Here is a 13,778-nt window from a genome sequence, read left to right on the forward strand (position 1 = left end):
TGAAATTTTTTAACACTGTAATTCATGCTTTGTTAACTTAAGATCCTGCTACATTACATATACTAGCATAGAAACTTGGAGAAGGCCATGGCATCCCACTCCAGTACTCTTGCCTGGAAAATCCCATGGACAGAGGAGCCTGGTAGGCTGCAGTCCATGGGGTCCCTAAGAGTCAGACACAACTGAGCAACTTCACTTTCATGCATTGGAGAAGGAAATGGCAACCCATACCAGTATTCTTGCCTGGCAAATCCCAGGGATGGGGGAGCCTGGTGGGCTGCCGTCTATGAGGTCACACAGAGTTGGACACGACTGAAGCGACTTAGCAGCAGCAGCAAAGAAACTGTATGCAGGGCTGATGCTACCTAATCCAAATTTTAGGTTGCATATAGTAGGTTTAGGGGACATAATATAAATCTCACTAGTTCTAAGTATGAAATATCTAACAGTTTTATTTGAATGAAAATTAAATTCTATCTCAAGAATCATGGAGAGGTGAAAAAAATATAGTAACTACATTCTTTGAGTAAAAAAAAAAAGAAACCATTCATGTAAACATTGAAGGTAGCTAACAGCACCGATGTTTTCATTCCTAATTACCTGACATTTACAGATACATATGACAGTGAGATGGTCTGCTACTATATTTTGGACATAGAAATATAATAAGAATAAAAAATGTCAGCCAGAAAAGACGGCACTGCTACTTACCATTCTTAAACAATTTGGGTTCAGTCAATCACGCTCTTGCATACGCAGTTTCCCTTTACAAAACGAATTATCACAGTCACATCTGGGGGGTTTTAAACAAAGTCCACATATTTTAAGTTTTATTCTGCTACCAGAAGATTCCAAATAGAGTCATGCCGACTTCTTCACACACCCCTTCTAATACCACCAATACTATCAACTAATAATTGTGGGTAAAGGAGCACAGTGGAGGTGACAGGTCTTCCCTCGCCTGCTGAGATCCAGGGGGTGAGCTGTGCTCCGTCTCGGACTGCTCTTTCAAAATGTGCAACTGGTTGGATCTGCATCATATCCTAATGTTTGTTTATTAATTTTATATTTATACTTTGAGATTTGTGTAGATGCTGAATAGTTCAGCAGGCTGAGTCTTGAAGAGTACCAGCTGGGCCCGTCAAATTTACTTTGCATAAAAATCAGCATAAAATATAACAGTTAGTGAAACAATTCATGACCTGGATAATTTTCTTTCTTCCCTAAGTTTTTCCCAAATGGAAGCAGAGCTGTAAGAGTGTACAGGCCTCAGTGCTTTCTGAGGAAATGTTTATATATTCTCTAGAAGAGTACAAGAGCTTATAAGGGAAATAAAGGCTATCTCCAATTTCCAAACATTACTGAAAATCAACTGTTTAGGATTTAGGATCAGAGGTCAACCTTCAAAAGACAATTGGCCTCAAAAGTACAGACAGAACTTGATGCGTTTAAAATGAAAACAGTATGAAAGCAATAAAATTAAACTGAAAACAGTCAGAGTGAAGACTTCTGAAGTTTAATCCCTGAGGCCGCGCGGCGGTTCACCTTCCCCAAACCCTCTTCTCTTCCATCAGCGTAGACAGCGACCACCGTCTACTCCGCAAGACCGGTTGTCCCGGTCCCCTCACAAGGCCACTCTGGCTCACTGTCAGACTAACTAGGATAAAGCAGAAACTTCTCTGTCTTCTTCTATTTGATGGACTGTGAATTCCTTAGAAACTTGATAATTCCAGGACCTAAAAAGTGTTCACATATAGTTTGCTGAGTAAACAGAAAGACAAGGTCTCTCAAGGATTTAAAAACATGTATTATGCACCTCCTTTCTTCAGGAAGCTTTTAAATAACTATGGGGGAGATAAGAAGAAGACAAAAGCCTTCTGGTGTCAGTGTAACATGATCACCGAGTGTAATGAAAGGACCAGAGTGGATCCCTTAACGAAACCTTCCGTGATGTCATCATTTATTAAATAAAACCACCACAGCGGTGTTGACAGAACCGCCCAGTAGGCACCAAGCGCACCGTTAGGTGAGAAAAACCAAAGTAACCACAGTACTTAGTCTACGCCCCCAACCTGCTCGTGGAGCTGCTGCCCAGTAGTAACTGTATCAAGAACTAGACACTGAGCCTTCAGGGATCCTTACGCTTCTCCTGGCACAGTTTCAACACCTACCAAATGAACCCAAGTTTAATCCCCATTAATGTACCCAGATGTAAAGGGTGCATGTACGTGAAGTGCCTTGAAAGTTACAGCTGCACTATGGTCATGATATTCATCCATTATAAATATTATCATAGTTGAAATAAAATGTGTCATGCAGTCTCTATTTTTTAAGCGCTTTGCCTTCTAAGCACCAAGCAAACAGTAGATGCTGAGTAAAATACTAAATGAGAGAAAAACTAGCTTTTCTAATAGCATAGAGTCATCATTAAAACAATAAACACATCCAAGCAGTATAAAAGCTGGCCATTTAAAAGGCAAATATGATTTTGTAATTTAAATAACCCTTTTGTTTAAAAATTTGCATTTTCATATATCTTTCTCTAGGCACAATATGCCTTTCCACAATTTTCTGCCCCATAGCGTAGATCATTTCCATATGAGGCTGGTTTTGCAGTGTTTAAAAAATAAATATTTATTGAGTACTTACAATGTGCAAGGTATTGTGCAGATTATTTATTACAGCACAGCTTTCCTTACTTCATCTTCTTTTACTAAACTGACACACAAAGTGAAATAATTCGGGCAGGCTCGTCTCATTTCCAACAAACTATCCTCCAAGATCTTTCTAGCTATCACACTTCCTCTTTCTGGGTTCACACATGGAAATGCAAACACTCCCTATAACATCCTCCCCACAAAAACTGTCCTCCTCAAGACATTTTCAATGAAAGGGGGTGGAAGCAGAATAAGGTCTACTTGAGAAAAACACAGAATTTTTTTTTTAAAAAGTAGTAAGACGGTGAGGGAAAAGACACAGGATGTTCCAGAGAACCGCCACTACTTTAATCTGTAACCACATAAATGAAATCAAGAGATTTAACTGGCTTTCTACATCTCAAAGAAGATTGGGCAGTGCTTTCTCATGCCACTCACGCAAGCTCAGCACTACATTTTGTCTTTAAACAGTCTGCAGGGGCCAGACTACAGAATCTCACTGAATACGAAGGGGGTGTAATCAGATACACTCTTGCGATGAACTCTCTGGAAAAGGAGGTAGAAAGGGTCTTACCAGACCCCACCCCTGGCGGCACAATTAAAGGTTTTTTTCACGCCCTTTCACTGCCAACCGCCTCACCCTGGTTCCTACCAATGCACCCTGCAATGCGCTCACTTCTTGGCCTGTTCTCATCGCTGGACGGTGAGCCCCAGGGGACGCTTCACTCACAGTCTCAGTTGCAGCAGCAGTCTAGCCCTGCACAGGGTCACTTTCAAAATCATCTTCCTATAAGAACAAGGTTTTCTTCCAGCATAACTGACTACTGTTGCAATCACACGTTGCTATTCTTAATAATTGTTTAACTCCTGAGTATATGTATCCAGTACTTTAAAGGATTATTTGGTTAACTAGTATAGAGAACAGATTTGGGAGATATGGAGCGATACATTCAAATATTTATAAAATTTAAAAGAAAACTATCCTTGTCAAACTAAAGTGAAAGTGAAAAGTCGCTCAGTCGTGTCCGAGTCTTTGCGACCCATGGACTGTATCCATGGAATTCTCCAGGCCAGAATACTGGAGTGGGCAGCCTTTCCCTTCTCCAGGGGATCTTCCCAACCCAGGGATCAAACCCAGGTCTCCCACATTGCAGGAGGATTCTTTACCAGCTAAGCCACAAGGGAAGCCCAAGAATACTGGAATGGGTAGCCTATCCCTTCTCCAGAGGATCTTCGCGATCCAGGAATCAAACCAGGGTTTCCCGCATTGCAGGCGGATTCTTTACCAGCTGAGGCACCGCTAAAACAGTCTACAATTCCTTTCATTTTCTAAGTATGCTCAATTTTGTATTTAACAGACATCATATATATATTTTTAACTTTTTATTTTATATTGGAGTGTAACCGATTAACAATGTTGACATCATGTAATTTGAGATCATGTTATTACCCATCATTATATAGCAAGTTGAAATTTGCATCTTGTCTTGAGCACAACTCAGTCACACTTAAAAGTTTCAAACATCTCAAATTATTTTCAAATGTGTAAGGTTTGTAACAAATGAAATATGCCATGTCAAGCTTTATTCTTACTATCAGTGCTATGAACCTTTTGAAAAAAACACGCCTGTCTCTGATGTACGTATGTTTCTTTCTTTCTCCTTTTTCCCCTCCCTTCCAATCCACACATACACGCACACACATTCATACACAGCTGTGGACATGTACTTTAAAGACCATTTTGTGCTTCAATATCCAAAGCTCTCTTTTTAAAAAATTAACCTCTTTCGTCTTGTAAAAATTATGTTAGCAAGTTACAGAAGCTTTCCTATGTAGAGTAAGGAAAGTTGGCCTCCAGCACAATACTCAGTAGCATAGCTCTAACAGTGTGATATTTAAATGACGATCACTTCTGAACTTTAAGTGTAGCATTTCTGTCACACTAAAAAACTTCCAGAAAAGTAGTATACACGTTTGCTTATATAAAAGTTTTCCGTAAATTAAAATTATGTACAAACGTTAATTTCTACGCTGAAAACAACATTCACAGAAATGAGAAGTCATAATCAGCCAAAGATAAATTCATCTAAATCCAAAATTAAAACACTACAATATCCAAAGTCAATATATTAATATAGATTCAACTCAGGGGGAAATTCATTTGACTTCACATGTTTTTCTTTTGAGTCCACCTTCTGTTTTTCATTAATATAACCATATCCTAAGTTTATGAGTATAGATGAAACATCTAATGCAACTCACTTTTCCTACTGCACACATATAAAAATTGTTTCAATAATACATTTTGCAAAATGTAATAATGTAATAATATAATATATTTTTGAAATATATACGGAATGTTTTTATCATCGATAATAATACTTGCATAAAATCAAGTCTAATACTAACTTCCAGATTTTTCAATGTGGTCATATCTAAATAAATTTTCAATTTTTTGACTAAAGATCATTTTTTTAAAGATCATTCTTTTGTATTTATTTCCTCTCATTCTAACTTATTTTATCTTTTTAAGCAGAATAGAATTCTTACAGAATTAATGTACTAATATTTGTCTATATTTTACTTTTAGCATTTTTTGTTAAGTGACAAACACCTTTTTTGTCACTATGAGATAGAAAAAAATCCAACACTCAATCTGAATGAGGTCTTACCTTCTGACTTCTTGTTTTTCCGCTTCAGCCATTTTTCTACAGTCTCTGCACTAACGCTTTCAGACACAAATTCATCTAAAACCTGAGGGTGGAGAGAAAGATAGGCCTTCACTTTTTCATCTGTCAAATCTGTAAAAGAATCGAACAGAATAAAATTAACCAATGTGACATCTTCATCTACATCAAAGATATGGAAAAACGACATGTTGTGCAAATAGATGTAGCACATAAATATTTTTAACGATATACACACACACAGTGGACTATGATTCAACCATAAGGAGGGATGAAGTTCAGTTACAACGTGGAGAAGCCTTAAGAATAGTATGGTAAATAAAATCAGCTAGACACAAAGGGCGAGTATTATATGATTCCACCTATGGGAAACCTCTGGACCGGGTAAATTCATAGAGACAAAGCAGATTAGTGGCTTCCAGGAGCTGAGGAAAAGGCGAAGGAGGAATTCTCTACTTTGCGGATACAGAGTTTCTGGTTTGGGAAGTAGATAGGGGTGATGGTGGCCCACATTGTGAGTATCATTAATGCCACTGGATTATAGACTTGATATGCTTAAAACAGCAAATTCTGTGTTATTTACGTTTCACCACTTTGAAAAAGTAGAGAAAAAAGAAAAAACTTCAGAAATTTTAACCTATAGATATGTCATCGTGTTACACAGCCGTTTTCCAACGATGAACTTCAGTGTCGCAGTTGAATCAGTGCTGTATTCTAGCGCCTGCGGTTAAGCCTACAAAGTACTTCTACTTTACGTGATTATCACACATTTAACACTTAACAGAAGTGACGCTCTAGTAAGAGTATCAAACAGGAGCATAAAGGACTAACAGACTTCGGGTGCTAAAAATATGGTTAGTGAATAAGTTCTTCTCTTTTACTGTTTACAGCACAAATTCTCCTTTTTCTCAGGGCCACTAAATCCAATAATACAACTGACTTCAGTCCAAAATAATCTCAACATTTTTTCATTGATATTCATATATGTAGTCCATTTCAAAAAAATAATCTTCCAAGTCTAATAATAACTGTTGAACAGACATAGAATTTTCAAAGAACTTTCGCAGATCTTCACTTAAAAAATATAAAATCATACATTATCAAACTGTTGCTTCAGGTTGGTATGCCATTTCACTAAAGCACTCAAAATCACAGGCTATCGGTAGTCATTACTCAGTGATTTTAATTATTTAAAATAATTATTCAGAGTACTACTGAATACTCTGTGAATTATTCAATAAATTACCATCTTTAGGGACGGTTAGGTGGGAAAGGCAATGGAAATTCTTACTTTTAGATGCAGAAAAGACAAAACCAAGCATACCATTATGACTTCAGAGAACAGGCTGCATGCCTGCAGCACCAGACAAGGCACAGAACTTAGACGTATTAATTAATTCTGCTGGGGACTAAAGTCACAGTTGCATGATTCCACAACAGAATGGTATTACTGAGAAAGCAAATGATTTATTTCAATTAATTCAATTCAATTATTAGCTAAGCACTTGATTTAAATGATATAGATCTCTTATACATAATTATGTAGTTGAATTAGATTATTAAAGAAACAAGACCCAGTCCATGTTCACCCTGCAAAGAGCCTCAGGGATGTAAAATCCAATTTGAGAAATTCTATAAGGTACTGAAAGATATGAGACTCATTAAAGTAAGAGAGAGCTCTCTTGACAAAGCAAGTTCGAGTCTCCAGATACAAAAGGCACAGAACAGAAGTAATCTGAGAACTGATCTGACTTTAAGAAAACAAAGTAATGTTCACACTCAGATCATGCCCATGATGGTGGAGCAAATTCAACACTTGATTCCTTCTTAAAGCTTCCTTGTATCACTTTTGTGACATAATATGGTTCCTAACTTTCTATTTGCTCTTCACCTCTGCTTTCTCTACAATAATCTACAATGATGACAGCAAAATCTGAATCAAGAATTTTTGTATATTTTTCATCTCTAGTTTGGAAATTCTTCCATCACCCCAAGCTCCATCTTGACTCAAAACTATGTGAGTCATCTCCTTCCCACTTATTCCCAAAGTGATTTTAACTCTTTTTCCTGTTACTATTATTCTCCATTCTTCCAGAAACCCAGGCTGAAAACGTAAAGTCATAATTGACTCACTGTCACCTCATTTCATCTTAGTGCATATTGTGTGTGTGTGTGTGTGTGTGTAGTCACTCAGTCGTGTCTGACTTTTTGCGACCCAGTGGACTGCAGCCCACCAGGCTCCTCTGTCCATGGGGCTCACCAGGCAAAAATACTGGAGTGGGTTGCCGTTTCCTTCTCCAGGGGATCTTCCTAACCCAGGGATCGAACCCAGGTCTCCTGCAAGCCACCAGAGAAGCCACAAGTCCTATTTGCCAAATTACGTATCAGATAAAGGAACTCTATCTGAGATATACAAAGAATGCTTAAACCTCAAAAAGAAAAAAAACACAATTATAAATGAGTCAAAGAGCTGACACTTTGTCACAGGAAGATACAGATATGGCAAATAAGAATATGAAACGATGATCATCTGTCACTAGTGAGTTAAACAAAAATGAGATTCCCCTATCTATTAGAGTAGTTACAATCCAAAACACTGACTAATACAAATAACACGGAAAGAAACTTCACCTCATCAACTGTGTGGCTAGTTCATTGCCACAAGACAGGATACATGCTGAATGTGTTCCCCTTTACTGACCAGTTTTTACAATGAGTTGGTTCAGTAGCATTCTCCTGTAGGTGAAAAACTAAACATTTTACTACTTTGAACCCAGTCGCTCAGTCATGTCTGACTCTTTGCGACCCCATGGACTGCAGCCCACTAGGCTCCTCTGTCCATGGAATCTCCAGGCAAGAGTACTTGAGTGGGTTGCCATGCCCTCCTCCAGGGGATCTTTTCAACCCAGGGATCAAACCTGTGTCTCTTGCATCTCCTGCATTGCAGGCGGACGCTTTGCCACTGAGCCACCAGGGAAGCCCAGATATCTCACGAGAAATGTACAAGCTACTGCATTTTAAAGTCTCTTGGAATGTTCTTCTCTGATTATGTCACTGACTCAATACACATTTAGGTTTACCTCAGATGGTATCTGTAAATGTGTCTTTATGACAAACTGTTATTCTAAAAATGGGTATCTACATGCTGAAGAATTTTATTTTTTTAATTCTGGAATCTTGCCACTTTCAGATTCATTAAAATTACAAAATCACCTTCAAATCAGAGGCTGAAGGACTATTGTTTTTCTCAGAGGGATACTTTTAAATTAATTACAAGTACTGAAGGATCTATTGCTAGAAATAGGAAAAAAAAACACAATTTTTCAAATATTAACTCTGCTATCTTAATTGGCAAATAAAATCTCTATTATCTGTCTGTACTCTTTTTGCAAAAGCAGTGGAAACCGCATGGCAGGAGCCCAGCACCCTCCCCCGCCCGCCCCTGCTCCCGAGCCCCCATTCCATGGCGCCCTTATGCTACCCTAACTCAGCTCTGCTCTGTCTTAAAAGAACTCTTTTTTCTGAGGGAAGGTGTCTTACCATTAAGTCCTCTCCTGCCCCATTATCCAACTCAATAGAGTTGAGTAGCTAACCTCAACTGGATTAGAAGAAACCATATATTTCAAAATTCTACGGTATATTTTACTAATAATCTTTTCTCTGGCTCATCACAATAATTGTCTCAACTTCATATTTTCCCATATGCTTACTCCAGATGTAAAGAACAAGTAAATAATTTTCAGCTTCTTAAAGTCTTCATTCAACTGTTAGATAGCTTTGGATTAAAAATAAGCAACCAGAAATTAAAAAAAAAAAACCCTCACATGCTATTAAACACTGCGCTGTAATCGTTCAATTGTCAAAGAACAACCTGAGCTGAGAGGGGGCTGAAACGCGCGTCACCATGAAGAGTCGCGAACGACAACAAATGATTAGCTGAGAGAACACACGATTCTTGGTGGACATGATTAACTCTTCAAAAGACAATGCGTGGGCTTCCCTGGTGGTCCGGGGGTTGAGAACCCAGCTTGCAGCGCACAGGACACGGGGTGGATCCCGGTCTGAGAAGACGCCACGCGCCGCAGAGCGACCAACCCTGCGGGCCGTAACTACTTGGGCGCGCTGCAGGGCCCACGCCGCAAGAGAGTCCGCGCGCTGCTAAGATCGAGCACGGCCAAATCAATAAACATGTGCGTTTCTAAAATGACCATTGAAAACATATGTTTTAAGAAGTAAACTTTCTAAGTGCAGGGGAACAACATCTGTCAAGTTAAAAGAAAACAAGGTTCTCATGTCATGCTAAGCAGCGGTGGGTGGTTACACTGCTCAACGGCAAGGCTGTGCTAAACGTCGTGTGTGCGTGCGTGTACACGCAAGCTGCAGGTGATCATTCTCCTGGGTTGCATATATGTTCCTATGCACAGCCTTCTTTACTCAGCCAAAATCAAGCGCAGTTTAGCAAGGGAATGAGCTTAAAGTCAGGCAAATGTGCCTTCTTGTCCCACACTCAGCTTTGTACACCTTCCCACTCCTGAGTATCTCTCTCTCTCTCTCTCCCATCTCTACTCCAATCACGTGATCTCCTTCCTTAATACAAAGATACAACAGCTAGACCATCAGTTAGTCACTGTCTGCCCCTCCCCACAACACTTCTCAGTATATGATTCCAGGGTATTATACAAGGTATTATAAAAGTTGGCTTAAAACTCAACATTCAGAAAACTAAGATCATGGCATCTGGTCCCATCACTTCATGGCAAATAGATGGGAAAGAGTGGCAGATTTTACTTTTTTGGGCTCTAAAATCACTGCAGATGGTGACTGCAGCCATGAAATTAAAACACACTTACTCCTTGGAAGAAAAGTTATAACCTACCTAGACAGCATATTAAAAAGCAGAAACATTACTTTGCCAACAAAGGTCCATCTAGTCAAAGCTATGGTTTTTCCAGCAGTCATGTGTGGATGTGAGTTGGACTATAAAGAAAGTTGAGCACCAAAGAACTGATGCTTTTGAACTGTGGTATTGGAGAAGATTCTTGAAAGTCCCTTGGACTGAAAGGAGATCCAACCAGTCCGTCCTAAAGGAAATCAACCCTAAGTATTCATTGGAAGGACTGATGCTGAAGTTGAATCTCCAATAGTTTGGCCCCCTGATTCGAAGCACTGACTCATTTGAAAAGACCCTGATGCTGGGAAAGATTGAAGGCAGGAGGAGAAGGGGACGATGGACGATGAGATGGCTGGATGGCATCACCAACTCAATGGATATGAGTTTGAGTAAACTCCGGGAGCTGGTAATGGATGGGGAGGCCTGGCGTGCTGCAGTCCATGGGGTCACAAAGAGTTGGACATGACTGAGCGACTGAACTGAACTGAACTGAGGACTAATAATCCAGGGCATCATGTGCCTGGCACAGAGTAAACGCTCAACAAAAGTTGGTTGAATAAATGAATCCTAGCACCAGAACCATAAGAAAGGAAAAAAAACACAGAGCAGCGTGAAGGCCACAGTGAGCATGCGGAAGCCCTTGTTAGGGCTGGACAGAGCTACAAGCCCGGGAGCCCACCTCCTAGAGCCCAACTGCCTCTTGTTCTTGACACTTGCCCTGAGCTTATTATGCTTTAGTGGGATTGCTCCTGACCACTGCTGTCTCCCAAATCGGAACTACAGAACACATTTCACATCAGACTGTAGACTGAGAAACCTGACTGCTAAACCCTGGACTTTGACAACAAGGCAGGAAGAAATCTCTAGAGCAGGAACCACTTGGAACCACCCATTAGACCTGAGAGTAAGTCTAACTTGAGACCCCATTTTTCCCCACGCTTCCTTCATTTCCTCAAACCTGCCCAGTCCTTCCCCATCTGCCGTCTCCTCTGGAGTCTGCCTGAGTCTTCTCCACGCTTCACCACTTGTCTAAGTGAGACATTTAGCTGATGGAAGAGCAATTTCCTCAGAGATAACTTCCCTGAGCACATGCTCTCCATTCACTCCGCTGCTCTACAGTTCTCTCTCACTCCACATCACCCATCCCAAGTAGAGATAACTTCCCTGAGCACATGCTCTCCATTCACTCCGCTGCTCTACAGTTCTCTCTCGCTCCACATCACCCATCCCAAGTTGAACTCTATTCTCCTATTGTTCTCTTACTGGACTCCAGCCTCTGGGCAGACAACGAGCTCCACGACGGCAGTAGCTGGCCTGTGTCACTCTCCACCATCCGCGGAGCATGGTCCTGGCTCCAAGCAGGACAGGCTTGACACGCACGCCTGAGACTGTTCTGAGGGTCTGCCTGCAGGCCTGGCCTTTGGCTGGCACCAGAGAACTTGGCTTGGAGCATGATGCCAGTGAGGTGCTGGGCCCAGAATGCTTGCGCAAACAGTGTGATTTATGCCAAACACCTGCTTTCATTCTGGGAGTCTGTATTCTGGACAGCCGCAGGCAGAGCCTGCCTATGTGAGGAGCCCCCAGCAAGAATGCCGGTGCTGAGTCTCTAGTGAGTTTCCCTAGTCAGCAGTATTGCACACACGCCATCACAGTCATTGCTGGGGGTGATCAGACGAGTCCTGTGTGACTCTCTCGGGGAGGACTCCTGCCAGATCCCCCAGTCTTCACCCTGTGCACCGCCCCCTTGGCTGGTTCGCACTGCACCCTCTCCTGCCGTAAGAAGTGCTGACCGTAAGCATGACTATGTGTCCCGGAGCCCCAGAAAATCACTGAGCTTAGAAGCAGTCTTGGGAATCCCCGGCACAGGGACCATCAACAATAATACATGAATCCATAGACATCGTTTGTCTTACGTGACACCACAGACGTGCAGGCATGCGGCTGCAAACTGCCCAGTCCTGCAAGATCACAGAGGCAGCCAGGTCAGAAAGCAAGTGTCCCAACAAGGGGCCCCGCCTCTCAGCGGCCCGTGCCCCCCACTCCTCCTCCCTGACACCAGATGAGGTTCGTTTCTTTCTTCACACTACTTTCCTGTTTCTTTTCCCACTGAAACAGTTTAAATATACTGTTTTCTGTAAAATGAGAATTTTTTTTTATTATCCAAACATGCTTTTCTAATTTAGACACCCTTCAATCCACCTCTAATGAAGCTCCAAGTCTGGAATTAGATCCCTGTATATACTATAATATGAACCCTTTAAGTCAAAGCTCTTCCCCACAGTGCACTGGTGTACATGAGCTTATAAATGTAAGGATTTACAGAGCAGTTCCTCCTTCCATTCATCAAATAAGGGAAGCGGGCAGTGGGTTCTAACATTCATTTCCTTTGGGCTTCTTTATTTAAAAAGGCAGAGTCCCTCATACGCAATGCATAGAGATTACCTGGTAAGAGATGCAATGGGTTTTCAGTTATCAATAAAATGACCCAAAAATTACAACAAAAATGAACAGATGAGATGCTTTTTGGATTTCTGTCAAACCCCATAGGAATGATACCATTCTTTTTAACCAAAGAGGAAAAACAGGGAGCAGAGTGTCATTTTTCACAGAAAGCCCTAAAATTCATGGGACCCATTCCCAATGAGCCCAAGCAAAGTTGATAGAGAACAATAAAGCTGGAGACACCACAATCCCTGATTACAAATGTTATTACAAAGTTATAGTAATAAAAACAGTATGGTACTGACTTAAAAGGCTTCCCAGGCAGCTCAGCAGTAAAGTATCCACCTGCAATGCAGGAGATGCAAGTTTGATCCCTGGGTCAGGAAGATCCTCTGGAGAAGGAAATGGCAAGCCCCTCCAGTACTCTTGCCTGGAAAATCCCATGGACAGAGGAGCCTGGGGTCTACGGTCCATGGTGTTGCAAAGAGTCAGACATGACTGAACACTCACCCGCTGACAAACAGACAAACAAACCAAGGAGACAGAATCAAGAGCCCAGAGTTAAACCTTCAAATACGGAGTCAACTAATATTTGATGAGAGAGTCAAGAAGACTCAGTGGGGAAAAGATAATCTCTTAGATAAACAATGTTGGGAAAGCTGGATGACCACATGCATGAGAACTGAAGGGAACCTTACCTCACACCACTCATGAATTAACTCAAGATTGGAGTTAAGACTTAAACAGGAGATGGGAAACAACAAAACTCCTAGAGGAACACACAGGTGAAAGCTCCTTGACGTGATGTTGGCAAAGTTGTTCTGGACGACACAAGCAACAAGAGCAAAAATAAAAAAGGGGGACTGCACCCAACTAGAAAGCTTCTGCATGTCAGAAACAATCAGCCAAACAAAAAGGCAACCTGCAGAACTGGAGAAAAACATCCATCTGATAAATGGTTGATATCCACAACATAAGAGCAATTCATCCACCTCAGTGGCAAAAAAAAAATCCAATTAAAAATGAGTGTGGGACTCAAACAGACATTTTTCCAGAGAAGACATACAGGGCGAATAGATGAATATACACAAAGGTACCAAA

General features: G+C 40.9%; 1 protein-coding gene across 2 annotated transcripts in view; it reads right to left on the reverse strand.

The window, feature by feature from the left end:
- The window catches only part of PDE10A (phosphodiesterase 10A), a 267,312-nt gene that overhangs the window by 145,253 nt on the left and 108,281 nt on the right, over positions 1-13,778 (reverse strand). Inside the window, exons 1-2 of one of the 2 annotated variants that reach the window (XM_070377012.1) lie at positions 11,499-11,603; positions 5,330-5,458 (exon numbers count right to left, since the gene is read on the reverse strand). In XM_070377012.1, coding sequence (XP_070233113.1) covers positions 5,330-5,458; positions 11,499-11,568 — 199 coding nt within the window. In that variant the 5' untranslated portion in view covers positions 11,569-11,603. Of the gene's footprint in view, positions 1-5,329; positions 5,459-11,498; positions 11,604-13,778 lie in introns of those variants that run through there. The other variant, XM_070377011.1, reaches the window with a different exon arrangement.

Source organism: Bos mutus, chromosome 9 (assembly GCF_027580195.1).
Source record: "Bos mutus isolate GX-2022 chromosome 9, NWIPB_WYAK_1.1, whole genome shotgun sequence".
Lineage (NCBI taxonomy): Eukaryota > Metazoa > Chordata > Mammalia > Artiodactyla > Bovidae > Bos > Bos mutus.